Source organism: Triturus cristatus, chromosome 3_2 (assembly GCF_964204655.1).
Source record: "Triturus cristatus chromosome 3_2, aTriCri1.1, whole genome shotgun sequence".
NCBI classification, from domain to species: Eukaryota; Metazoa; Chordata; class Amphibia; order Caudata; family Salamandridae; genus Triturus; species Triturus cristatus.
In genome coordinates this window covers 884864380-884890302 of record NC_140584.1, presented here as the reverse complement: position 1 = coordinate 884890302, position 25923 = coordinate 884864380, and the positions used below count along the sequence as shown (strand labels likewise).

Genomic DNA, 25923 nt, shown 5'->3' with positions numbered 1-25923 from the left:
ACTGCCGGCGGAATCGGAACCAGTTCTTTATGAACGCCTCCACACCTCTTACCCAGATCCACAGTCCTTCTCTCCGACGCACTCCGACACGGACGCAGTAGAGAACTACATGGGTGACGACACCACCTACCCCAGGGATATGGACCCTGAAGGCCAGCAGGACCCTGATCAAGTTTGGGATGACCCTGTAGACCCAGGTGCCGCTCTGGATACACAGGACACGCAGCTTTATGGCGCAAAAACGTCTCCCACTGAGGACACTGCTGCATTCAACGCCCTCATTGAACGTGCCGCAGCCAATCATGGAGTGCAACTCCACTCAGACACAATCGAGGACGATTTCTTGGTGGACACTTTCGCAACCTCAGAGAGGACTGTAAAGACTCTGCCCATGTTGAAAGGTGTCCTCAAGCCAGCAAAGGACATTTTCAAAGAAACCACCAGGGCACGGGTAATAATACCCAGGATCGAGAAAAAATACAAGCCCGCACCTGGGGACCCTACGTACATTAGAGGCCAGTTACCTCTGGACTCCATCGTAGTTGCTAATGCTCGCAAACGGGCACACTCGCAGACAACTGGTGATGCTCCTCCCCCGGACAAAGAGTCCAAGGTGCTAGAGACCTCCGGCAAAAGGATTGCAGCCCAGGCGGCAAACATATGGCGCATTGCCAATACACAGGCGCTCCTAGCTCGCTACGATCGCTCACACTGACACGTTAGAGACCCTACTCCAACATCTACCAGACGAGTACAAAGAGGCAGCGGAGCTCCTCATCAGGGAGGGACAACTTCTCACAAACGCATCCATTAAGTGTGCACTGGATGCCGCCGACACAGCTGCGAGAGCAATAAACACCAGCGTCATGCTACGACGACACGCCTGGTTACGAATCTCCGGATTCAAACCTGAGGTTCAAAATAACATCCTCAATCAGCCTGTCAACCCCGACTACTTATTCGGACCAGAGGTTGACACCACCCTAGAAAAGATAAAAAAAGACACAGACACTGCAAAGTCAATGGGGGCTCTGCAAACGCAGACATTTCGTAGTGGCTCCTTTCGTCGCCCCGGAAATAGAGGAGCGGGTAGAGGACAGAGGTCACAGCAAACCTACAATAAAGGGGGCACACAAAGTACCTATGATAAAAACACCCAAGGTGGATATCGTGGCTCCAGCACGAAGGGCAGAGGACGCGGTTACGGCAATACCCGGTCCTCCCCCAAAAACAAACAGTGACGCCCTCTCCCTTCCCCCCGACCACATAACACCTGTCGGGGGAAGACTCCAGCGGTTCCTGTCCACGTGGAATACCATCACCACGGACAGGTGGGTCAAAGATGTTATCCAACACGGTTACTGCCTCGAATTAACCTCCACTCCACCCACAATACCGCCAAAGCACCGTCCTATGTCCTCAGAGCACTTAGCATTATTACAGCAGGAAGTGCTAAGTATGCTGCAAAAAGGCGCAATAGAGGTCGTGCCCGTCCACCAGCAGGGGACAGGGGTGTACTCTCTGTACTTCTTAATACCAAAAAAGGACGGGTCACTCAGACCTATACTAGACCTGAGACCCCTCAACCACTACATTCTCTCAGAGCATTTCCACATGCTCACCCTACAGCAGGTTCTCCCGCTGCTCAGACAGGGAGACTTCCTAGCCACGCCAGACCTCAAAGATGCGTATTTCCACATACCCATACACCCATCACACAGAAAATATCTCAGATTCACTATTCAGGGGCAGCACTACCAATTCAAAGTCCTTCCCTTCGGCGTGACAACAGCACCCAGAGTTTTCACAAAGTGCCTAGCTACTGTGGCTGCACATCTACGGAGGCAACACATTCACGTCTATCCTTACCTGGACGACTGGCTTGTTCAGGCAAAGTCAGCCCAGCAATGTGCCAGCCACATGTCCCGCACCATTCACCTTCTTCACAGTCTGGGATTCTCACTAAATTACCCAAAATCACATCTCCAACCCGCACACGTACAACAGTACCTAGGTGCGACCATAGACACTCTGGCAGCCACAGCTCAGCCAAATTTAGTGAGGATCAACGGCATGCAAATGCTGATCTCAAAGTTCAAACCCCAACACTCCCTTCCTGCGCGAGTGTTCATGCAGTTGATAGGCATGATGGCCTCCTGCATTTTCATAGTCCCGCACGCGAGACTACATATGCGCCCGCTTCAGGAGTGCTTGGCACGTCAATGGAATCAGGCTCACGGGCAATTAAAAGACCTAGTGTTGGTGAGCGGTCGGGCATACAACTCTCTGCATTGGTGGAATCCACAAAACCTTTGCAAGGGCCGACCGTTCCACGAGCCTGTTCCACAAATAATACTGACAGCGGACGCGTCTCTCCAGGGATGGGGAGCTCATGTACTCAATTACACAGTGCAGGGACTATGGACAATACAACAAAAGAAGATGCACATTAACCTTCTAGAACTGATGGCAATCTTCCTGGCAATGAAAGCCTTCAAGGTACACTTGTGCAACAAAGTCGTGTTGATCCGGACGGACAACATGACTGCCATGTACTACATACAGAAGCAGGGAGGAACGCACTCTCCACAGTTGTCTCATCTGGCTCAGAGCATGTGGAAGTGGGCCATTCAGAGGAACATATTCCTCATGGCGGAACACCTCCCCGGCAAGGACAACCAGATGGCGGATCTGCTCAGCAGACACAGCCACCAGATGCACGAGTGGGAGCTACACCCGTCAGTACTCCAACCGTACTTCCAACAGTGGGGTCATCCAGAGATAGACCTATTCGCCACAAGTGAAAACGCAGAATGCCAAAGCTTTGCCGCCAGGTTCCCACATCCACAGTCGCAGGGCAATGCGATATGGATGAACTGGTCCGGCAGATTTGCGTACGCTTTTCCCCCAGCGCCGTTGATACCGCTAGTGGCACGCAAACTGCGACAACACTCACTGACACTCATCCTGGTTGCTCCAACATGGGCACGTCAGCCATGGTACACCACCTTTCTGGAACTTTCCGTGGTGCCGCATCAAAGGCTGCGGATCAAACCCACGCATTTGACGCAGAACCATGGAGAAATTCAGCACTCAGATCCGCAACAGCTGAACCTGGCGATCTGGACCCTGAAGTCCTAGAGTTTGGCTACCTAAACCTGCCACCTGACTGTATGGAGATCATTAAGGAAGCTAGGAGACCCACTACCAGAGCTTGCTATGCAGCCAAATGGAAGAGGTTTGTCATTTATTGCAATAACAATGAAATAAACCCGCTAGACGCATCCATTCAAAACATAATCTGTTACCTCTTACACCTATACCGATGCAATCTGGCATACACCTCAATACGTATCCATTTAACCGCAATAGCAGCCTATCTCCAAAACAGGCAGCACCTCTCTTTATTCAGAGTGCCTGCCATCAAAGCCTTCTTGGAGGGACTTAAACGAGTAATTCCCCCAAGACACCCACCAGCACCAGTGTGGAACCTCAACTTGGTCCTCACCCGACTGATGGGTCCACCCTTCGAACCTCTCCACTCATGTGAGATTCAATTCCTAACCTGGAAAGTAGCTTTCCTAGTAGCAATCACTTCGTTGAGAAGAGTTAGTGAACTCCAGGCACTAACCATTCAAGAGCCATTCATACAGGTTCACGCAAACAGGGTCGTACTACGTACCAACCCCAAATTCATGCCTAAAGTAATATCGTAGTTCCACATGAATCAAACCATTGAACTGCCTGTTTTCTTTCAGAATCCACAAAATGTCGCTGAAAGAATGCTCCATACACTAGACGTCAAAAGAGCCCTCATGTACTATATAGACAGAACCAAAAGCTTTAGGAAGACAAAACAACTTTTCGTTGCCTTTTCCCCACAACACAAAGGCAACGCCATCTCCAAAGCAGGTATAGCCAGATGGATCGTTAAATGTATTCAAATTTGCTTTCAAAAGGCTAAACGCACATTAACGATTCCCCCACGAGCCCACTCAACGCGTAAGTTAGGGGCCTCCATGGCTTTCCTGGGAAACATTCCTTTATATGATATATGTAGAGCAGCCACATGGTCCACTATACATACATTTACCAAACACTATTGTGTAGATGTACACTCAAAACAGCAGGCAGCTGTAGGACAGGCTGTTCTCAAAACTCTTTTTCAGACCGCTGCAGCTGGCACTGGTAGCCGCCGCTAATGGGAGGTACTGCTATGTATTCTATGGACAGATATGAATTCAGCAAGCCCACATGCCTCGAACTGAATATGCTACTTACCAGTATGCATCTGTTCTTGGCATGTAGGGCTGCTGACATTCATATCGCCCACCCTCCTCCCCGGCTCCTGTAGCAGCTGCAGCTCTCAGAATTACTGTATAGCATGGTCATCACTTTCTGTATCTACTCCATCACTGCCACAATGGCGAAACACAATCTGAGGATGGAGAGGATGCCCATGCGCACTGTGGTCCAGGGGAGGAGTCACCTATCTCAGTATACTTCGAAGACTCTTCCAGGACAACAACGTGCAAACATCCGGACCCAACACTAGGCGGCGATCTATGCACAGATATGAATGTCAGCAGCCCTACATGCCAAGAACAGATGCATACTGGTAAGTAGCATATTCATAACTGCATTTTACTTAAAAAGCCCATTCAATTGAATGTACTATACCTGCAATGTGTTGCAAACTGCATTCTTAAGCCTATAATCAAAACCAGTATGAGTTATATAGGCCTGGGCTAAATTTCTGTTCCGCTCGCGGAAATTGCGATAATTTGACATTTTCGCGTTCCGCGTAGAGCGCGAAAATGTCAAAATTTCCGCATTCCGCAGCTTAGCGATAATTTGTTTCTTGCTCGCGCTGTAAAATAATACATTCTCGCGCGCGTGCGATCGCCTTACCTGAATCCCCGCGTTCGCCGACAAGTTTTCCCGATCCGGTCGTGTTCTCCACGAGATGTTGGATTGTTGGTAGCCATTTGCGCTGTCTCGCGACAGTACGCGCCCGCAGTAATGTCATTGGTCCCGCGATCACGTCTTTCTTCTCGCGATCATGCACCGCGAGAAGAGTGAAAACAAGATGGCCGCGCCCGCGAGCAACCGCATGGGTAAGTTGGCGAGCCGCGACCACGCAGAAAATACCGCGAACGGGCGGGAAAAAAACGTCCGCATCTTCGCGATATTTCCGCGTGTTTGCGGAGATTTTTAACATTTTCGCGATAATTTGCTAAAGTCACTTTTGCAAATTCCGCCCACCCCTAGAGTTATACTGCAATTCTGAGCTGTGTTCAAACAAGTCAATTACTACTGCAAAGTATTTATATGCTTACCTGTACCAGGCTTGCTTGGTTCTAGAAATAAAACAGTATATTTTTTTTATACAAAACAATTGGCCTAGAGTTCAGTTCTTGAGTGTGAGAGACCATTTGCTGACTGAGTGTGTACATCAAATGCTTTACACTGTACTCTGGTACTGCCTTACTGCTCTACCAAGCTACCACTTTAGAGAATAAGGTTCTATCTAACTTTAACCTCTGCCAAACCTCTGTAGAATCTTGGACTCTATACACACTGTACCTCACTTTGGTGCAGTATTTATAGAGCCAGTTTACTCCAGTATTGGAACTTTTCATAGATAACCATAGCTTGTATCATTCCCCGTCGTCGGAATGGGAGTCTCGGTATCCAAAATAACATAGCAGTAGGTACAAAATAGAAAGAAAAAGGCCTAGACCTCATTCCCTTTTGTAGTATATCTACCTCTTTTTGTAAAAGAGACCAAAATAAAGCAACAACCAATCAGATTAGCCTCACCCCACAGAACCTTCCTGAGAGAGGCTCAGAGCCTCAGATTTTCTACTGCACGTTGTGCTTAGGGAGTCTCCTTTGAGCTCTGCTCACTTAAAATTTGATGACTGCTTTTTTCAAAATATTTTTCTACCAACTTGTTGCTGTTTTCCTTCAGGAATGTCTGACAAGGAGAAGAAAGCCCTGTTCAAGCCTTGTTCCACCTGTGGCAAAAAGCGGCTCTACGTGTAGGACAGGCATAAGGATTGTATTTATTGCCTGTACCCGAATCATAAGGCTGCGGAATGCGAGATCTGCCGCACCTTTTCTACAAAGACCCTCCGGGACCGTGAGGGTCGCCTTCTCACGTGGCTCCAGAAGGTTAAGTCACGGAAGGGTGCTACATCCAGTGACAGTGAGAACTCCTCTTCTGGCACCTCCTCTCGCAGGTCAGTGAAAAGGGGTAGGGGTTCCCCTTCGCCATCCTCTGACCGCCCTGCTAAGGCCTCAAAAAAGACCCCCCGTGAGTCTGAGAGCCGGAGTCCTAGTAAATCTCCTCACCACGGTGCAAAGGAAAGGGAAGGACTTTCTACTGCCCCAGCAGTGGTGGTATCCACTTAGGCGTTCAAGAAGCACTCTTCTCTATCTTCAGTGAAGTCAGAAAAGGACTCTAGTTCGTTGAGGACGCAGCTGCAGACTCCGTCGACGAAGACTTCAAAACCTCAACTTAAGAAAGTCCCGCCGTCGACGGTGCCTTCTGTTCCAGTATCGACGGCAGCGTCGATGGGAGTGTCAACGACGATACCGGCGTCTACAAGGTTGTCGTTGACGGCGGTGGCGACGACGGTGTCGTCCACGAGAGCTATGAAGACTGTGCCGTCGTCGCCCATATCTTCGTCGACGATCCAGTCGTCAACGGTGCAGCTTCCGTCGACGACCTCGTGGACGATGGTTCCATTATCAACGCCGACGGTTCCGACGACGACCTCGTCGATGGAGAGGTTTACAATTTCCTTGAGACGTATAACACTGGATATGACATCGCCAAGGAGGGTGACCCTCTTGCCTCCCGCATAGTTATTAGAAGAAGACGACTCTGATGGGGATGATCAGTATTCTTGTGGTTATGCCCATAGTCCTTCACAACTACTGGTGAAATGTCAGGACACTGATTCAGAGGGCGACTAGAAGCCTGGGTTCGCCTATCCACCATCCTATGGGCGTCAGGACAGCGCAGGCCAGGGTATGGTTGCGGTTCCTTCATCACTCCTGGCAGATCTCCAGGGCATGTTACAGGATTATTGGAAGAGGTTTTCTCACGTTCCTCCTCCTCCGTCTTCGACTTTCTCTGCAGTGCATACTGTGCCTACTCCATCGGCTCCTACGGAATTTTCTCCAGGGCAACCGCCTCAGGTGGTTTCTCAACTGCACGTTTCCAGCCCAGTGTTGCCCCCAGTGATCCCGGTTGTTCCCGATGATTCCTCTGATGAGGATCAAGAAACTGGCAACACGTCTAATCAGTGTGCTGAGTGGGAGGCCTGCGTCATTCCGGATCCGGCTTCACCTATCCTGATCCGGTGGATTCTCCCCCGGCAGATATTGGGGGTTTCCTCAAGCTGATGGAAAGGGCTTCCAGTATATTCCAGCTTCCTATGCCGTCAGCCCCAACGGAATGCTTCCTGTATGATTTTAAGGAGCCCTACAGGAAAGTGTTTTGTTCAATTCCCATTGTTAGCCATCTCTGGGACGAGGGTTTGAAGGCTGAGGAACCTGGCTACGGTGATTCTGGTTTTGCCGCGCCTCGAAAAGAAGTACAAGGCGCATGAGGACAGTCCAGCGTCCTTGATTGGTCAGCCGAAGCCAGATTCGGTAATATCCCAGGCGGCGCTATGCAAGTCACGTAATCCTTCGGCACCACTCACCACCCCTCCAGATAAGGAAGGCAGGCGCCTGAATAATGCGGGAAAACGTTTCTCCTCTATGGCCAGTCTTTCAGTAAGGGCACCTAATGCGTTTGCGAACCTCGGCAGGTACTATCGCCAAATGTGGTGCGACCTCTCGCCTTACTTGGATCAACTTCCATCGGAGGCCAAGACGGAGACCAAGAAAATTCTTCAGGAGGGGGAGGCTACGTCGGCGGAAGTGATTGACTGCGCCATGGACATCGCCACTACAGCTTTCCGTGCACTGGTAGGTGCGGCTGTTCTCCGTCAGCAGGGCTGGCTCCGAGCGACTTGGTTCCGACCGGAGGTTCAGAACAAGATCTTGGACCTCCCGTTTTGATGGGGAGGCATTGTTTAGGAAAGATGTTGATGATGCCCTCCAGGACATTAAAAAAGATACGGAGACCGCGAGGTCTCTAGGCACTCTTCAGTATCGTAAAGGGCCTTTCCGTGGGGCCAGAGGGAAGAGTACCGCGTCCTACAGAGGCTCGTACCAACAGCAACAGTACTCTTCTCATGGTTCGACATCCCAGTCGTATCGCCCACAGTACCAACAACGACAAGGCCAGTCCGCGTCTTTCTCTCGCTCAACCACTAGAGGGAAACAGACTTGCCAGGGACGTGACACCTCCAAGAGACAATAGCGGCGTTCTGGCTCTGCCTACTGTACCCTCCTCCCCGCTGACACCTGTGGGAGGCAGGGTGTCCCATTACCTCCACAACTGGACCCGGATAACATCGGACCGTTGGGTCCTCAACATCATTCGAGACGGTCATACACTGGAGTTTCTTCATATACCACCTTCCAAGCCCCTGTCGCCATGCCTTCAAAACATCTGCGTCTCTTAAGGCTCGAAGTACATCAGATGCTCCTCAAGGGAGCAGTGGAACCGGTTCCCCTGTCTCAGAGGGGGGACTGTTTCTACTCTAGGTTTTTCCTGGTCAAGAAGACGCCGGAGAAATGGCGACCCATTTTAGATCTCAGGGAACTCAACTCCTATCTCATCTGTCAATCCTTTCGGGTGGTGTCTCTCCAGGATATCTTGCGTCTCCTCAACCCGGGAGATTTCATGGCCACTCTCGATCTCGAAGATGCCTATTTTCACATCCCTATTCATCCAGCCCACAGGAGGTTTCTACGCTTCATAGTAGCCAAGAGCCACTTCCAATTCAGGGTTTTACCCTTTGGACTTCGTTCTGCCCCGAGTATCTTTACCAAGGTGCTGGCACCGGTAGCAGCTTTCCTCAGGAAGCAGCATTATGTTATGTTCTGTTATGTTATATTGCATTTGTAAAGCGCGCAGTTACTCAAGAGTGTCCCGGCGCTGAGCACAACTGGGGAACCCATCCTGGTTTTCCCTGTGAGATGATCCCTACTGCGAATCTCCAAGGTGAAGACAAGCATCCCCGGCGCTAATGGGGCCGTAAGTGGAGATTAAGCAAGCTATTGCCCAGAGTTGCTGAGTGGGATCCATGAATAGAGAAGGCACCGAGAGAATTATCGTGTCCGCTGACCTTGGCCCAAGACCCTGCCGCATCGGGAATCGAACCGTGGTCCCAGGCCGACTTCTGCTTACGGGTCTGCCGCCTCTAACCAGTGAGCCACACCAATCCAAATCTTTCCCTACCTAGACGATTGGTTGCTGAAGGCTCCATCCAGGCTCATAGCGGAGGAAACAGTTGGGGGGTGTACGGCTTTGTTCAGCAATCTGGGTCTGACTCTCAACAGAGAGAAGTCGCTCTGTCCGTCCAAGAGAGCACGGTTCCTAGGTGCTATCTTGGACACGTCTCTCAACAAGGCTTCCCCAACCTTCGAAAGGCAAGTCCTTGGCACATCTGTTGAGAAGAAGAAGGTGTCCTTCAGTACGCAGTTACAAATCCCTGCTAGGAGTGATCTGTTCATGCATCCCTCTGATACCCCATTGCAGATTGCGGATGCGAGCTCTTCAAGAGCAACTAGACATGCAGTGGCAACAAGTTCACGGCACTTTCGACGACAAGGTGGTTATTACTGCGGTGATGAAGGACGCCGCCTTGTGGTGGACACAGGAGGAGAATTTATCCCGAGATCTATCTTTCATAAGAAATCCGGCTCCTCATGTTGTCACGACAGATGCCTCGCTGGACGGCTGGGGTGCGGTGCTTCAGGACTTGCAGGTCAGCGGGCATTGGTTACCCAAACACCGCCTCCTTCATATCAACCTCCTGGAACTCAGAGCGATTCGCCTGGCTCTTCAAGCATTTCTGCCACGGTTGCAGGGTTCCGCGGTTCTCGTCCGCACGGACAACACCACGGCCATGCATTACATCAACAAAGAAGGGGGTACCAGGTCTCTTCCGTTGTCACAGGAGCCGCAGAGGATTTGGGAATGGGCCATCCTCCACGGAATATCACTCACAGTGGAACACCTTCCAGGGGTCCTCAACGAAAAGGCGGACAGGCTCAGCAGGCTTTCATCCATCAGCCACGAGTGGGAACTAAACCAGATGGTCTTGGAGGACATTTTTCGCCAGTGGGGAAAACCTTCCATAGATCTTTTCGCCACCCCGGAAAACCGGAAATGCCAGTCTTGCGCAAGCCAAGTTCACCATCGCGTATCACTGGGGAATGTGCTTTCGATAGCTTGGTCAAGCGCATTTGTGTACGCTTTCCCCCCCCATTCCGTTCATACCGAGGATACTCAGAAAGATCAAGGCGGAACCATGCAAAATGATCTTAATAGCCCCGGCATGGCCGAGGCAGTTTTGGTTCACGGAGCTTCACCTTCTTTCTCTGGTCCCTCCTTGTCCTCTACGGACTATTCCGGATCTTCTCACTATGTCCCAGGGCCAGATCTGGCATCCTGATCCTCGTTCCTTACACCTCTCAGCATGGCTCCTGAGTAGCGAGAGTTCCTAGATCTTCCTCTCTCGAACGAAATAAGGGATGTTCTCTCGCAGGCTGGAACCCCTTCCACTAACCAGACTTACCGTCTCAAATGGAAACGCTTTTGCATATGGTGCCATCAGCAAGGTGTGGATCCTTTTTTGTCTCAGCCTCATCAAGTTCTTCCTTATTTCCTGTCCTTGGCTAAGGCAGTTTTGGCTCATTCGTCAATAAAGGTGCACTTGGCTGCAGTTTCTCGCTTCAGACGCACTGCCTCTGTGCCGTCTCTTTGGTCCTCTAGAATCGTCAAGCTATTTCTCAAGGGACTGTTTCAAGTTTATCCTCCCGTGAGGCCTCCGCCTCCCACATGGCATTTGAACTTGGTTCTCTCCCAGCTGATGAAGCCTCCTTCTTGCTCTCACGTCAGCAAGACATATTGGGGAATTGCAAGCTCTTACAATTCAGAAACCTTCCCTCCAATTCAAAAGGAATACTGTCATTCTACGGACTAATCAAAAGTTCATTCCAAAGGTGCCTTCGGACTTTTAAATGAGCCAGTGATTTTCAAAGCTTTCTTTCCCCAACCGTCTACACCGGCGAAAAGGGCACTTCATTCGCTGGACGTGCAGCGGTGCTTGAAATTTTATCTGGACCGTACTAAAGCCTTTAGAAAATCTTCGCAATTGTTTGTTGCATTCAGTGCTCCCCGCAAAGGATTACCCCTGTCCTAGCAGGGTATTGCTAGATGGATCTCCAGTGCTATAAAGTTCTGTCATTCTGCAGCAGACAAGCCTCTAGAGGGTAGAATTAGAGCACACTCGACGATGTCCATGGCTTCCTCTACGGCTCTTTGCGGGGGTCCAGATTAAAGACATCTGCAGAGCTGCGACTTGGAGCCGCGTGCACACCATTACAAGACATTGCTGTCTGGAGACCTTGGCATAGGAAGACACGGCTGTGGGCCAGGCGGTCCTGAGGAACCTCTTCCATTGAGTGGTGAGCTTTCCTTTCTTCCCTCCTTCCTTTGTATGGTTCTTGCACATTTTGCTATGTATTTTTCTTATGTGATTGCATGGTACTTTTATGGAAAAAAAAAAAAGTACGGTGATATATAGTTATGGATACTGAGATGTCTCAGGAAGGCAAAATGTGTTTCTTACTGCTAGCTACTCTGATACAAGCTATGGGAATCTATGAAAGTTCCAATACTGGAGTAAGAAACAAGTTACTTACCTCTAACTTTGGTTCTCCAGTATTGGTAACTTTCATAGATTCCCATGCGCCCACCCTCCTCCCCTGGGAAAGCTCAGCCCTCGGCAGGTTTGGTTGTACTGTTACACAACGGCTACGAAAATCTGAGGCTCTGAGCTTCTCTCTGGAAGGTTCTGTGGGGTGAGGCTAATCTGATTGGTTGTTGCTTTATTTTGGTCTCTTTTACAAAAAGAGGTAGATATACTACAAAAGGGAATGAGGCCTAGGCGTTTTTCTTTCTCTTTTGTTACTACTGCTATGTTATTTTGGATACCGAGACTCCCATTCCGACGACGGGGAATGATACAAGCTATGGGAATCTATGAAAGTTACCAATACTGGAGAACCAAAGTTACAGGTAACTTGTTTCTTCTTACAGCTACTGACCTCGAGACCCCTAAACCGCCCCCTAAATATAGTATTAATGGGGCAGCCCTGAACCAAGAAGACAGATTCCCGCGTCCTATGATGAAAAAGGACAAAAGAAGATGCCCAGCAGAGGAGACTGCAGTGAACAACTCACTTGGCCCTACCTGCCTGTCTGCAGTATCCAGAGATCCTGCGCCAAAATTCGCCTCGTCCAGCAGCCAGTGACCTCCAGATCCCTGGGAGGACTGACTGCCTTCAACAAAGACCGGATCTCCTGTGAACAGCAGCTCTTTTCAAAAGAAACTCCCAAGACATACTCTGAGTCTGCTGAGGACAAAGAAACCGGACGCCTGAAAACACCACTGCACCCGTCCCATACGGCGCGGGTTCGAGTGGCCCACCCGTCCCAGCGAGGTACCCCAGCGCTCCAGAGTACTGAGTCAACGGTGGGTTGACTCCTCCAGGACTCCCTGATATCGCCTGCAGCCTCTGCACGGACACCGCCCCAAGGTCCTCCCCCCGACATCTCCCACCACAAATGGCCCGGTAAGGTTAAATCTGACCTCAAAAGTCACCCCTGCATCCCGCTGCCCTACTCCCTGGAGAAAAGAACCTGTGGTGCACCTACGTCCCTGAGCCCTCCAACTTACCTGCACAGCTGTTGTTTCCTCCCAGAAGTCTTCCTGGACCGAGCCTGCAGCTAAAAAACAAAAATCCCAGTTGAAAACAAAAGGGCACCCAATGCCAAAACCGCACCCTGCACCCAGCCGCAGCTGCGGGTGCACTTTGAGTGCTAAGCCGGATCCCTCTTTTCCCTGAGCGTAACACCAGGAGCTTTGCTCCCACAACCTTGTGGTCTGCTCGTGAGCAGCCACCAACCGGAGGCCACCTATCCCCCATTGGATAACATTGAGCCTCAGCACTCTGCACCCGGCCGCCCTAGTGCAGCTGAGGGTGCTTTGTGAGTGCATTCTTTACCCTCGCGGAATCCTTGTTCTAACCTCAGAAACTCAACCCCAAAGACAGAGTACTTATCTGGTAACCGATAACTTCATTTCTCTCCATGGGATCCATTGACTGTTTTTCTACGAAAGATATATTGTGTGTGGAGTTGATTTGTATGGATACCTGAAAAATTACAATTGTGCAAAACGGATTGTACTTACCTTTACTTTAGGAAATGTCCCAGTGTGATATTTAGGCATATCAGACTGAAGAAAAAGCAACTTAAAAAAGTAATCTTGAGTAACTAAAAAGTGATATGTACAGTAATTTTGATATCTCGATTTACCTGTATTTCAAAACACTGCATTTTGCACTTGCATTTAATTTGTAAATACTGCATACCATTTTGCAAAGCATTTCACTTACTTGTACCAGGCCTGGTTTCGTTCTAGAAATATAATAACTTAATGTTCGAGGCATATGAACTGCAGATTACACACTGTGCATAGATCGCCATCTGGTGTTGGGCCCGGATGTTTGTACTTGTTTTTGTCTTGGAAAGTCTTTTGAAGTCATAAGGCATGTGACGTTAACGGTTTCTCTTCGACGCGCAATCCTTCCCATCTCGACTGTATTGTTTCGATCGCGTTTCCAGCCACACGTGCCCTTCCACTCGAAGTCTTCGATTCCGGTCGTCTACGAAGACCTTCGGGCCGACCAGGGCCTCATCTCTGGGTCATGGAAAGGACGCCATTTAAAAAGTGTCCTTGATGTGGGTCGAAGTTTCCCCACACCGACCTACAGGAGGTGTGCAACCTCTGCCTCTCAGTTAGTCTTTGACAATCATTTGCCTGTTGTGTGTACAAAAATGCTTAACACTACTGTGAGAAAGTGCCATCTTTCTTGCATGGTATGCCCCCACTTTTTGCTGAATTGCTGAATGTACTTTGACTTGAGTGTGCCTTGGGCTCCTGCCAATCAGGTGCCCAGGGCCTATGTTCCTTCCCTAAAAACTGTGCTGAAACCTTAAACCCAAATTGGCAAATCCCTGGCCACATGTCAGCCCCTGGTTAATGGTACACTAGGTACCCTGGGACTTATGACCAGGGAAGGCCCTTAAGGGCTGCAGCACTTATTGTGCCACCCTTAGAGGCCCTGTACCCTGACACTAACACACTGCCCTTGCAGGCTGAGTGTCTGGTTATAGAACAAAACAGTCGACATGGCACACATCCCTGTGTGCCATGCCCACAACACACACTGCCCTGGCATACATCTGCCAACCCTCTAGCTGGGTGCCCTATGCCAGTGGTGTGGGTACAGGAACATGAGCCCTGTGCCCTTACAGTACCCAGGTCCATTCCTGGGCACTGTAAGTGCAGTGCTGCCATTTAAAGAGTATATGGTGCTGGGAGATTGTCAACACGAAATCCACAGCACCATGATGGCTCCTCTGAAGACTGAAGTTTGGTATCAAACTTCTCAGCACATTAAACCCGCACTGATGCCAGTGTGGGATTTAATATACAATGCATGACAGAGGGCATCGTAGAGATGCCCCCTGAACCTAACCTACAATCCACGTCTTGTCTGAGGGGCTGCCTAGGCTGCCACACAGCAGACATGTTGCTGGACCCCTGGGTAGAGAGCCATCCGCTATCCTGGGTCTGCAACAATGCACATCCTGGGCGAGGTGCTAGGTCTCCTCCCCCAGGATGGGCAGGGGAAGCTTCAAACGCATTCTGCCTTTGTGAGCTTCTCCAGGCCACTTGCTGTACTCAGCAACTGGCCTCTTCCGGTTCTAATCCCCACTCTGGCAGGAAGACTGACCTGAAACCCCAAGGAAGGACAGGGGGTGTGCCAACCTCTGCCAACCCCTCCCCTCATTTGGGGGAGGCGAGGTGAAGCACATCTCCGGGCTCTCGCCAGCTTGAAGATGTGGAGCCCTGCCCAATCAGGTCTAGGCCTCTGCCCCCTCCCACAGGAGAGTGGCAGGATAGGGGGTGTACCCAACCCAGGGCAGGGACCCACTGATCCCTGCCCTTTACCTACATGTAACACCCCTAAGTTTATTATTTAGGGGCACCCTCAACCTTCCTTCCTTAGATCCAGATTCCGAAACAGCAAAGAAGATCAAGAAGAAAGAAGACCTGCCGTGCAGCTGCTAACAAAAGGAAGACACCAACTGCTTTGGCCCCAGCCCTACCGGCCTGTCGACCCAGAAACCTGCTCCTGCTAAATCCCGGCATCTCTTGTGGCCAGCAACCTCACAAACACTAGAGGACCTGGCTACCTTATGACTCTAAGCACCTGGGTCTCCTACGAGCAGTGGTACTGCTCAAAGCAAGTAACATCAGCAAGTAACGTCAGCAAGGAACCGCGAACCCTGTACACTCTGCACCCGCCAAGCCTGGCCTGTGCTTGAGTGGACAAAGACCATGAGGGCGTCCCCCCGGCGACTGTGACCCCGAATCCAGCACCAAAGGACCCACCTCGACACTCCTGACGACGCCTGCAGCCTCAGAACCAGGGACCCCCCAACCGTGATCAACAGTGGGTAAGATTTCCCAACACCTAAAGGCACCCCTGCGGCCCCCTGTGCCCAACTCCTGGGTACCTGCCTATTCTCCAAGTACCTAGCGAAGTGGTGGTTGCACCTGTAGAATCTTCGTACCCGAGCTAGCAGCCTTTGTTCGTTCCTGAGCTTCTCCATTGCAATCCATTGAGCGCCCGAAGGCTCAAAAGCACCCTGCAACCAGCCACCCTAGTGGCCCTGGCAGTGCAACTTCTTCTCTAACCTACTTGCCCAGAGCAAGTGACCAGGAGCCCAGCTCCCACAGCCGCGTGGCCTGCTAGCCAGCAGCCACCACCTCCCATAGGATAACATTGGGCCTACCTCACTCTGCACCTGGCTGCCCCTGTGCCGCTGAGGGTGTAACAACTGTACTTACCTGACCCTGGGATACCCCTGAGTCTATGCCCAGAACCTTTACTCTACCAGTCGAGTACTTGCCCAAAAGCCGTTAACTCACTTTTCTTCCTTAGGGTAACATTGACTGGTTTCACTTGAAAATTCTTCCAAGTGTGGAGTTTCTAAACTTTAAAATATTCATCTAAAATCAAACGAGTAACGAAATCGAAAATACTCACCTGCTATTAGGAGAGATCCCAGTGCTGGATCTTGGTGCCCAGCACTAACCCTGAAAAGTAATTACAACCATACTTGCCACTAACTCCATTTTCTTCGATAGGAAACCATTGACTGTTTTTCTGTGAAATCTCTTCTTAGTGTCGATTTTTGCAAACTACAAATATTCTTTAAAAATCATACCAACTGTGGAAACGTAATTACTTACCTGTTTTAGGTAGATGTCCCAGTACTGAGCCTAGGAGCCCAGCACTGCATTCAAAAGTAACGAGAACATACTTTACCTGCAACTTGAATTTCCTTCCATAGGATAACATTGCCTAGTTTTTGCTGAAGAAGTTTCTAAGTGACAATTTTGCAAACTTAGTAATATTCGCTAAAAATTGCCTGTATAACCTAAACGCATTCTCTCAACTGCTTACAGGTGGTATACTAGTGCTGGATCCAGGATCCAACACTGAGCTAGAAAAAGTAACAATAACCCCACTTAACTGCTAAGTGAATTTTCCTCCCGTAGGATAACATTGGTGATTTTATTAGAAAAAGTTTCTAAATGTCAACTTTTAAAATACCAAAATATTGCTTAAAAATCACAACAGTAACTAAAACGTATTTACTCACTTGTTTTCAAGAAGTGTCTCAGGACTGAATCTAGAATCCAGTCCTGGAGTTAGAAAAGTAATCCTAAAAGTAATCAATTGCATTTACTTAGAATTTTCCTTTGAGCTCAATTTATAATTGTGTTTGAATTGTGTTGCCAATTGCAACAAACTGTAACTATTGCATTCAAAAGACGATTACCTATTGAAAAGTATTTAACTAAAGCATTTCATTCTTAAAAAGTATATTTTGATACCTATTGTTTGTTCTAAAATAAAACAATCATATATTTGTATATACAAACCATTGGCCTAGAGTTCAGTTCTTGTGTGTGAGACCATTTGCTGACTGAGTGTGTACAACAAATGCTTTACACTGTCCTCTGATACTGCCTTACTGCTCGACGAAGCTATCAATTTAGAGAGTAAGGTTATATCTAACTTTAGCCTCTGCCAAACCTCTGGGGACTGTGGACTCTGTACACACTATACCTATTTGGAAACAGTATATACAGAGCCACTTTCCTAGAACTACCCTCTGATAAAGCCTTACTGCTCGCCCACTCTATTACAAATAGAGAGTAAGGTGCTATCTACTTTTACTTCTGCCTATCTTTGGGGTTCCACTGGACTCAGTGCACACTATACCTCATTTTGGTATAGTATATACAGAGCCAGCTTCCTACAACCCATACAACCACAAATAGAGGGTAAGGTATTAGCTACTTTTTCCTTTGTAAATCTTTGGGAGATCCATTGGACTCTGTAATCACTATACCTTACCTTGGTATAGTGTATACATAGCCAGCATCCTACAAAAGGGTTAACTTTCTGCTCCCTTTGAAAATAGGTTTCTTAAAGGTCTTATATATGTTTTCCCATTCTCCTTTCATTATGTATCAGTGGCACTTTAATTTAGTTTTCACATTCTTAATGTATGCTCCTTTTAAACCTCTTCATAATTGTCCCCTGTGGCTGCTCACAATCAAAACAGCCTTTCGTGTGGCAATACGATCTGCCCGGAGGGTGAGTGAACTGAAGGCTTTATCATCCAAGTTTCCATTCCTGTCTATTCTTTCAGATAGACTGGTGGTTTGCACTAGGGCCTCTTTCTAAGCTTAAAGTGGTAACATCATCCCATGTGAGCCAATCCGTCACCTTGCCCACTTTCTTTGCTCCTCCACATCTCTCAAAAGAAGAGGAGCGACTCCACTGTCTGGACACAAAGATCGTTGTTCTACCTTCCCTGCACACAAGAGTTCCGGGTGGACCACCAACTCTTTGTAGGGAATGTTGGAGTGAAGAAGACTTTGCGGTGTAGAAGGAAACCATTTCGCTCTGGGTCATACTCTGTATTAAAAGCTGTTACGCAATGGCCAAGAGCTAATGGCTAATGGCCATGGCTAAAGCTGTGACTACTTTTAGCACATGGAATTCCACTTCTTTACATCAGCCAGTCAGTACGTGGGCATCCTTGTACGTGTTCACCAAACTTTACTGCCTGCACAGTCCGGTCCACATGGATTGGCATTTCGCCTGTTGGTTCCTGGGGGTTTTCTGCTTTAGAATTTGTCTGCAGCCACCACTGTGGATGGGATTTCTTGGGTATCTATTCAAAGGTAAGGAATCTGCGGCAAGATTTCTATCAGGTGAACAAGTTACTTACCTTTGGTAACCTATCATCTGGTAGAGGCAATATCTAGCCGCAAATTCCCTACCATTCCACCCACCCTCTCCTCTACGAACAGATTTCTAGGGTTAGGGTTAATCCCTTTCGGGGCCCTAGTTTTGACACTCTAGTGTCAGTGCAATTCATGCCTCTTTGCTCCTGACGGTGAAAGTTGGGAAAAGAAACTGAATTCTCTATAGATGTCGCAAACGTGCCCCTGCCGCTGCTCGGAGCCAATCTATGCCACCTACCGGCAAGCAGGGATACTGCTCACGCAAAAATCTTCCAGACCCTGTTGTACACCAGGGAAATTCAAAGGTAAGGAATCTGCGGCTAAATATGGTCTCTACCAGATAATGCGTTACTGAAGGTAAGTAATTTGTTCTTTAGGAGGACGAGTAAAGTCAAGAGATAAATTACTGTCACTTGCAGGACAAGAAAGCCAATGGATGGAGTAGCCTGGTTGCTCGTGCTATATGTTGTGGAGGAAGGCAGCAAAATTTGAATGAAAGTTGAGCAGACAACTGGACAAAGAGGGCTATCTTTAAACATCTAGGGGAGAGCTGGCGAGATCATAGTGTTTAATGTTATTTATATTTGGGCTTCTTTAATTGTTTCTTTTTTCTGTTCACCAAAGCTCCAGAACCCCAGGTGTTGCCCCAAAGTGTAACCCCTCGGGGAAAAGAGAAGGAAGTGAAGTCTGAAAGGGTCGGATTGATTGCAGGAAGTTCGGACCGACTGGCTTCACAATGTAAGTATCAGGAGCTTACTGAATTGTAGACCATGTAATTTTATGTAGGAAATCGTGTTACAGGGTTGTAAGCAAGTCATTATCCTGCCAGCATTAAGTTATGTCAGAAATAAGTATCTTTTTTCTGCGCAGTTCAAATTTGTAGGTCTCCCTTAAATTGACCCTCCTAGGACCTTTACCAGATTCTCACAGGTACCATTTCCCCATGCCAATTTCAAAGCCATCTGACTTCATAAGATTAACTTTTGAATTAGTAGAAAAATGTTGTTTGGTTTTTGTGAGTGCCAATTGTGGCATTGTTGTGTATTCTAAAGGCGACTTGGATTGGAAATACCTTCAGAAATGTAAACAGCAATGAATTTTATTGTTGCCTATAGGATTGATTGAAGGACAATCCTTGATGTTTTATCAGTTGATAATGACATACTACAAGATATACTACTAAAGTGTATAATAGGAGTAATGTCTCTGATTGGATCAGAAACATTGAGTATTTTAGAACACGCACAATTATAAAGTGTTCCTGTACTTGTTGGCAAGGGCTAAAAGAGTTAAAACCATTGCCACTAATATGGTAATTTTTTTTTTTTTGTAATCTACTGCCACTTTCAGCTTTATCAGAGGCGGGCCTTCATCACCGTTTGGGCCATACTGATGTGATAATTGTACACTTCTGTCCACTCAAGCTGGCAGACAAGTACTCACATATACTCATGCTTGCATAGGCATACAGTTATATGTGCTTGACCTACCCGGCCTTTACTTAATAAGTCTCTCGATCCTAATTTAACAATGGAATTATGAGATGAATTGGTAGTACATAAAAGTAACTGTGTACAGTTATGAGCTCCGATAAATCCTTTGCAGAACTAAATATAAATGTACGTTCTGGGCCTTAATGTGGCCTTGTGCTCTGCTATGTATTGTTTCAACAGTTTCTAGTAATCCAATCTGGGGTTGTAGTAAGCTGGTTCTTTATGTAATATACCAAAGTGAGGTATAGTATGCACAGAGTCCAGTGGAACCCAAAAGGTAGGCAGAGGTAAAGTAGATAGAACCTCACTCTCTGTGGTAGTTTGGTCGAGCAGTAAGGCTTTATTAGAGGGCAGTGGTTAGCATTTCTTGTACATACTCAGTCAGGAAATGAATTCACACACTCAGACTGAACTTCAGACCAATTGTTTTTGCATAAAAAATATTCTTTTAGTTATTTTATTTCCTAGAACCAAGCAAGCCTGGCACGGGTAAGTGATAACTATTTTTCAGTAAATATACAGTTGTAATACAGTTGGATTGTAATTCTAAATGCACTTTGTTTTGACTTGCAATATTGTTATTGGGAAATGCAATGCTTTGTAAATACAGTGTGAGAAAGTGGGCTTCTGTTGCAGTAAATCCACCCCCCTCCCCCCCCCTTTTTCTTTTTTTGTTGCCAGACTACTGATGCTCATTGACTTGGTGTGCCCTGGGCTCCTGCCAATCAGGTTCCCAGGGCCTATGTTCCTTCCGTAAAACTGCATAACAGCCAAAACCCAATTGGCATCTCTGGCCACATGTCAGCCCCTAGTAAATGGTAACCAGGGCCCTGTGACCAGAGAAGGCCTCTAAGGGCTGCAGCACTTATTGTGCCACCCTTGGAGCCCCTGTACCCTGACACACACACACTGCCTTTACAGTCTGAGTGTCTTGGTGCAGAACAACACACACTGCCCTGGCATACATCAGTCACCCCTCTAGCTGGGTGCCCTATGCCAGTGGTGTGGGTACAGGTGCATGAGCCCTGTGCCCCTACAGTACCCAGGTCCATTCCTGGGCACTGTAAGTGCAGTGCTGCCATTAAGGGTATATGGTGCTGGGAGGTCGTCAACACTAACTCCACAGCACCATGATGGCTAAACTGAAGATTGAGAAGTTTGGTATCAAACTTCTCAGCACATTAAACCCGCACTGATGCCAGTGTGGGATTTAATGTACAATGCACGGCAGAGGGCAACTTAGAGTTGCACCCTGAACCTAACCTACAATTCACGTCCTGCCTGAGGGGCTGCCTAGGCTGCCACACAGCAGACATGTTGCTGGACCCCTAGGGTAGAGAGCCATCCGCTGTCCTGGGCCTGCAACAATGCACATCCTGGGCGAGGTGCTAGGTCTCCTCCCCCAGGATGGGCAGGGGAAGCTTCAAAGGCATGCCACCTTTGTGAGTTTCTCCAGGCCACTTGCTGTACTCGGCAACTGGCCCCCACCGGTTCTGACCCCCACTCTGGCGGGAAGACTGGCGAGAAACCCCAAGGGAGGAAAGGGGTGTGCCAGCCTCTTCCAATCCCACCCCTCAGGTGTGGGAGGCGAGGTGAAGCACAACCCCGGGCTCTCGCCATCTTAAAGATGGGGAGCCCTACCCAATCAGGACTAGGCTCCTGCCCCCTCCAATGGTCCGCAACCTCAAAAACCCTGGAGGACCTAACTGCCTTTTGACTCTAACTAACTGTGACTCGCACAAGCAGTGGTACTGCTCAAAGCAAGTAACAAGCCCCTGGCATCAGCCAGGAACCGCGACTCCTGCACACTCTGCACCCGCCAAGCCTGGCCTGTGCCGGAGTGAACAAAGACCACGAGGACGTCCCCCCGGCGACTTTGACCCTGAATCCAGCACCCAAGGACCCACCTCGATGTTCCTGACGACGCCTGCAGCCTCAGAACCAGGGACCCCTACAGTTGCGACCAGCTGATGGTAAGATTTCCCGATGCGAAAAGACACCCCGGCGCCCTGCTGCCCCCTGTGCCTAGATCCTGGGTGCCTACCTATCCTACAACTTCCCAACTTACCTCTCGAAGTGGTGGTCGCACCTGGAGAACTGAATCTAGGATCCAGTCCTGCAGTTAGAAAAGTAATCCTAATGGTAATCTATTGCATTTACTTAGAAATTCCCATTGAGCTCAATGTATAATTGTGTTTGAATTGTGTTGCCCATTGCAACAACTGTAACTATTTCATTCAAAAGTCTATTGCATATTGAAAAGTACTTAACTAAAGTATCTCATTCTGAGAAAGTATATTTTGATACCTATTGTTGGTTCTAAAATAAAACTATATCTTTTGATACAAAACCATTGGCCTTGAGTTCAGTTCTTGAGTGTGTGAGACCATTTGCTGACCGAGTGTGTGAAACAAATGCTTTACACTGTCCTCTGATACTGCCTTACTGCTCGACCAAGCTACCACGTTAGAGAGTAAGGTTATATGTAACTTTAACCTCTGCCAAACCTCTGGGGACTGTGGACTCTGTGCACACTGTACCTATTTGGGAACTACGGTTCCTTTCCCCTGCATTTCAGAGAGGATATTTGGCCTGCGTGTTTCCCCTTCCCCAGTTCTTCGGGGTGTCCGGCGAAATACTGGGGGTTTGGTTTGGTGAGGATTTGAAATTCCTGCCCCAGATTAATAAACTGGGGGGGGGTTGTGCTTTGGCACACTGAGACGCTTAAAGAAGTTCCTGCCCCTCTTGCCCAAAATGGCTAAGGAAATGGTGACCCGTGCGCTCATCCTGTCAAGGCTGGACTACTCCAATGCCTTGTAAATTGGTCTCTCGGCATACCAGCTAAAAAGCTACATATTCAGAACGCGACGGCTAGAGCTCTGTTAGCTATGCCAGGTAGATCTAGCGCTACTCAGAACCTTCGAAATCTGCATTGGCTTCCTTCTGAGCAGCATGTACTGTTCAAGGCACTTACACTAGCTCATGGTGCCCTCTATAAGGCATGGCCTCAATATCTTAGGAGACGTTTTATGTGCCGCCTCGACATCTTCGTTCTACAGGCCAATGCCTTGCTGTTGTTCCTAGGTACCGCCTGACTAGATTAGGCAGCAGCTCCCTTTCTGTTAAAGCGGCCATGGCTTGGAATGCCCTGCCCTTTGAACTACGAAACATTGAGAGCCTCAGGTTGTTTAAAAAACAGTTAAAAACCCTGCTATTTAAGTAATCTTGTGTCAGGCCAACCCTTTTCCTTCTCCGCCATTTGGCATTCGCGCCGGGACACTTCAGAGTAGCCGTGCACGCTATAAATGGAGGCTAACATAACATAACAATATACAGAGCCACTTTCTTACATACAGTACATATACTTTGAATAGGTCTTTTAGTGAAATAACAGGTAAGTTACTTTTGAGATTTCTTTTATTATACAGTGCAGTATGCCTGGATACTGCACCGGGACATTTCCTGTATACAGGTAAGTAAAAGCGTTTTTGTTAGTACAATTTTAAAGAATTTCTTTAGGTTTTCCAACTCCACACTCTTCACAGAAAACAGTCAATGTTATCCTATGGAGAAAAATAGTGTCATCGGTTCAAAGGTAGGTACTTTGTTGTGGGAGTTGGTGTTCTGGGGTTAGACTCAGGGGTCCGCTAGGGTCAAGGAGGCACTCTTGTAACACCCTCAGCGGCACTAGGGCGACTGGTTGCAGTGTTGAGACCCAATGTTATCCAATGGGGGATAGGGGGCCTCCGGTTGGTGGCAGATGGCGAGCAAGCCACAAGGTTGTGGGAACCAAGCACCTGGTGTTATGCTCAGGGCAAAGGGGGATCCGATTTAGCAAACAGTGCACCCGCAGGGGCGGCTGGGTGCAGGGTGCCTTTTTTGGTGTCGGGTGCCCTGTTTTAAATGGGGATTTTCGTTTTTTAGGTCTCGGGACCATCCGGTCGGCAGACCGGAAGTCCGGAGATTTAATGACTTGGGAGAAGAGGGGCTTGAACCCGCCCCTCTTCTGCCCTGTTCTCCATTGGCTGGCCTCGTAAATGCTGGCCAGCCATTGGAGAAGAGGTCCCGTCACTCCAATCATGCCCCGTCCTTTTCGGATCGGGGGGCGTGTTTTTTGCGAAAAGTCTCGGAGGAGACAACAGCAAAACACGCCCCCCATCCGAAAAGGACGCTGCGTTTCTCCGAGGCACTGCTCTGCCTCGGAGAAAGGCGGTGGTATTATCCATACTACAGCAACTTCAACTTAACAGCCATGGTCCATGCTTGACGAGCTCTTACGCTTCTGGGGGCGCTGAGGTTGACATGCATAGGCAAATTGCATGATGCGATGCTCGAAAGGTTCCATGGCAGCTGAGACTGCCTGGTGGATGGATGCGTCCACCGCGTCGCAGAATTCATCGTCGACGGGGAGAACCTGAATGTTTTCCTTTTCAGTATACTCCTCCTCCATGACGTTAGTTTGTATGTAAATATATGTAAGGCTAGTAAGGTAAAAAAAAAACAAGCGCTCTAAGCGCTCGTGTTGGTACACTCTCTGGGGGTATGTTTTGGCGTACGCTGAGTCACTAAGTTTTGGGCACCCCTGAAGTGAGCGACTTTTGTGGCCGATAGGGCCTGAAGGGGCGACTCACCCTGCAGTCAAAACGGGTGTCAAAATTGCTCTGGGCCCGCCCCTGGATAGTACTCCCCGCCGCAATCCCAAATGATGTAAATGAGGGTAAACTCGCCTTACGGCGTTTAATACTGACCTGCTGGTGCCGGGCGTAAGAGGAGACTGGCACACACAGTACAGACCCGAGGGGGCGTCAGGGCTTCCGAGAGATGCGAGGTGGCGCGGAGACGGTGGGGACGGTTATGTGTCTCGATGGTTCTGCAGCTGAGGAGCGCGACATGAACCAACGAGACAGACATGCGCCCCCTATCTAGCAGTTGTGCACCGCCCCGCGCTCCCACCTCAGGCAGGGCCGCGAGTGGAGCGAAGAGCTCCCAAGGCCCCGAAACTATAAATAACCGCAAAGGTAAGAAACAAGCATTTACAATGCAATGGTCTCGGCATTGGTAAAGTTAGAGCTATTGGCATTGCTCATGACCTTAATTTTGTTTGTTTTTGTTTTTAAAACATTTAAAGAAACGGCATTGTCATGAGCACTGCCAATAGCTCTAACTTTAACAATGCCGAGACCGTTGTATTGTAAATGCTTGTTGATTTTTAGCTGCAGGCTCGGTCCAGGAAGACTTCCGGGAGGAACCAACAGCTGGGCAGGTGAGTTGGAGGGTTCGGGGACGTAGGTGCACCTCGGGTTTTTTCCTCAAGAGCGCAGGGTGGCTGGATGCAGAGGTGTCTTTTGAGGTCGGATTTTACCTTACCGGACCACTCGCGGATGGCGCATGAAACCTGCTCCCATAAAAACTCGAGTGCTTTTTGGCAAGTGGTCAAGTCTCCCTTTTTAACTGACAATACTAATTACGCAAAGTTAGATTTAGCAATAGAAGAAAAGGAATGGGTTCTCCATTTTTCCAAGATTTTTTTCAGTCGGTCTGGAGTCTGTTAAACCTCAGGACCCAAAACCTCAGAATTCTAATTCCCGGAACGTTTCAGATAGTGTCTATCCCATCGACCTACAGTTCTCATTGAAACAAACCGCCCAGGCTCTGACTGCAAGTAAAAATGGGAAGGCACCGGGCCCAGATGGCGTCCCTATCGACTTATTTAAAGCTCAAATGGACTTCTGGACCCCCCTTCTAACTAGAGTCCTGAACGCAACTTGTAATATAGGCTTACTGGTTTCATGGTCAAAATCCGAACTAGTTCCCATTTTTAAAAAAGGTGA

The 25923-nt window shown here is 48.6% G+C and overlaps 1 protein-coding gene across 33 annotated transcripts in view; it reads left to right on the top strand.

The window, feature by feature from the left end:
• The window catches only part of NCOR1 (nuclear receptor corepressor 1), a 1832391-nt gene that overhangs the window by 680000 nt on the left and 1126468 nt on the right, over positions 1-25923 (top strand). For all 33 annotated transcript variants that reach the window (XM_085649294.1, XM_085649293.1, XM_085649281.1 and 30 more), the window contains one exon: positions 19224-19337. In XM_085649294.1, coding sequence (XP_085505420.1) covers positions 19224-19337 — 114 coding nt within the window. The remainder of the gene's footprint in view (positions 1-19223; positions 19338-25923) is intronic.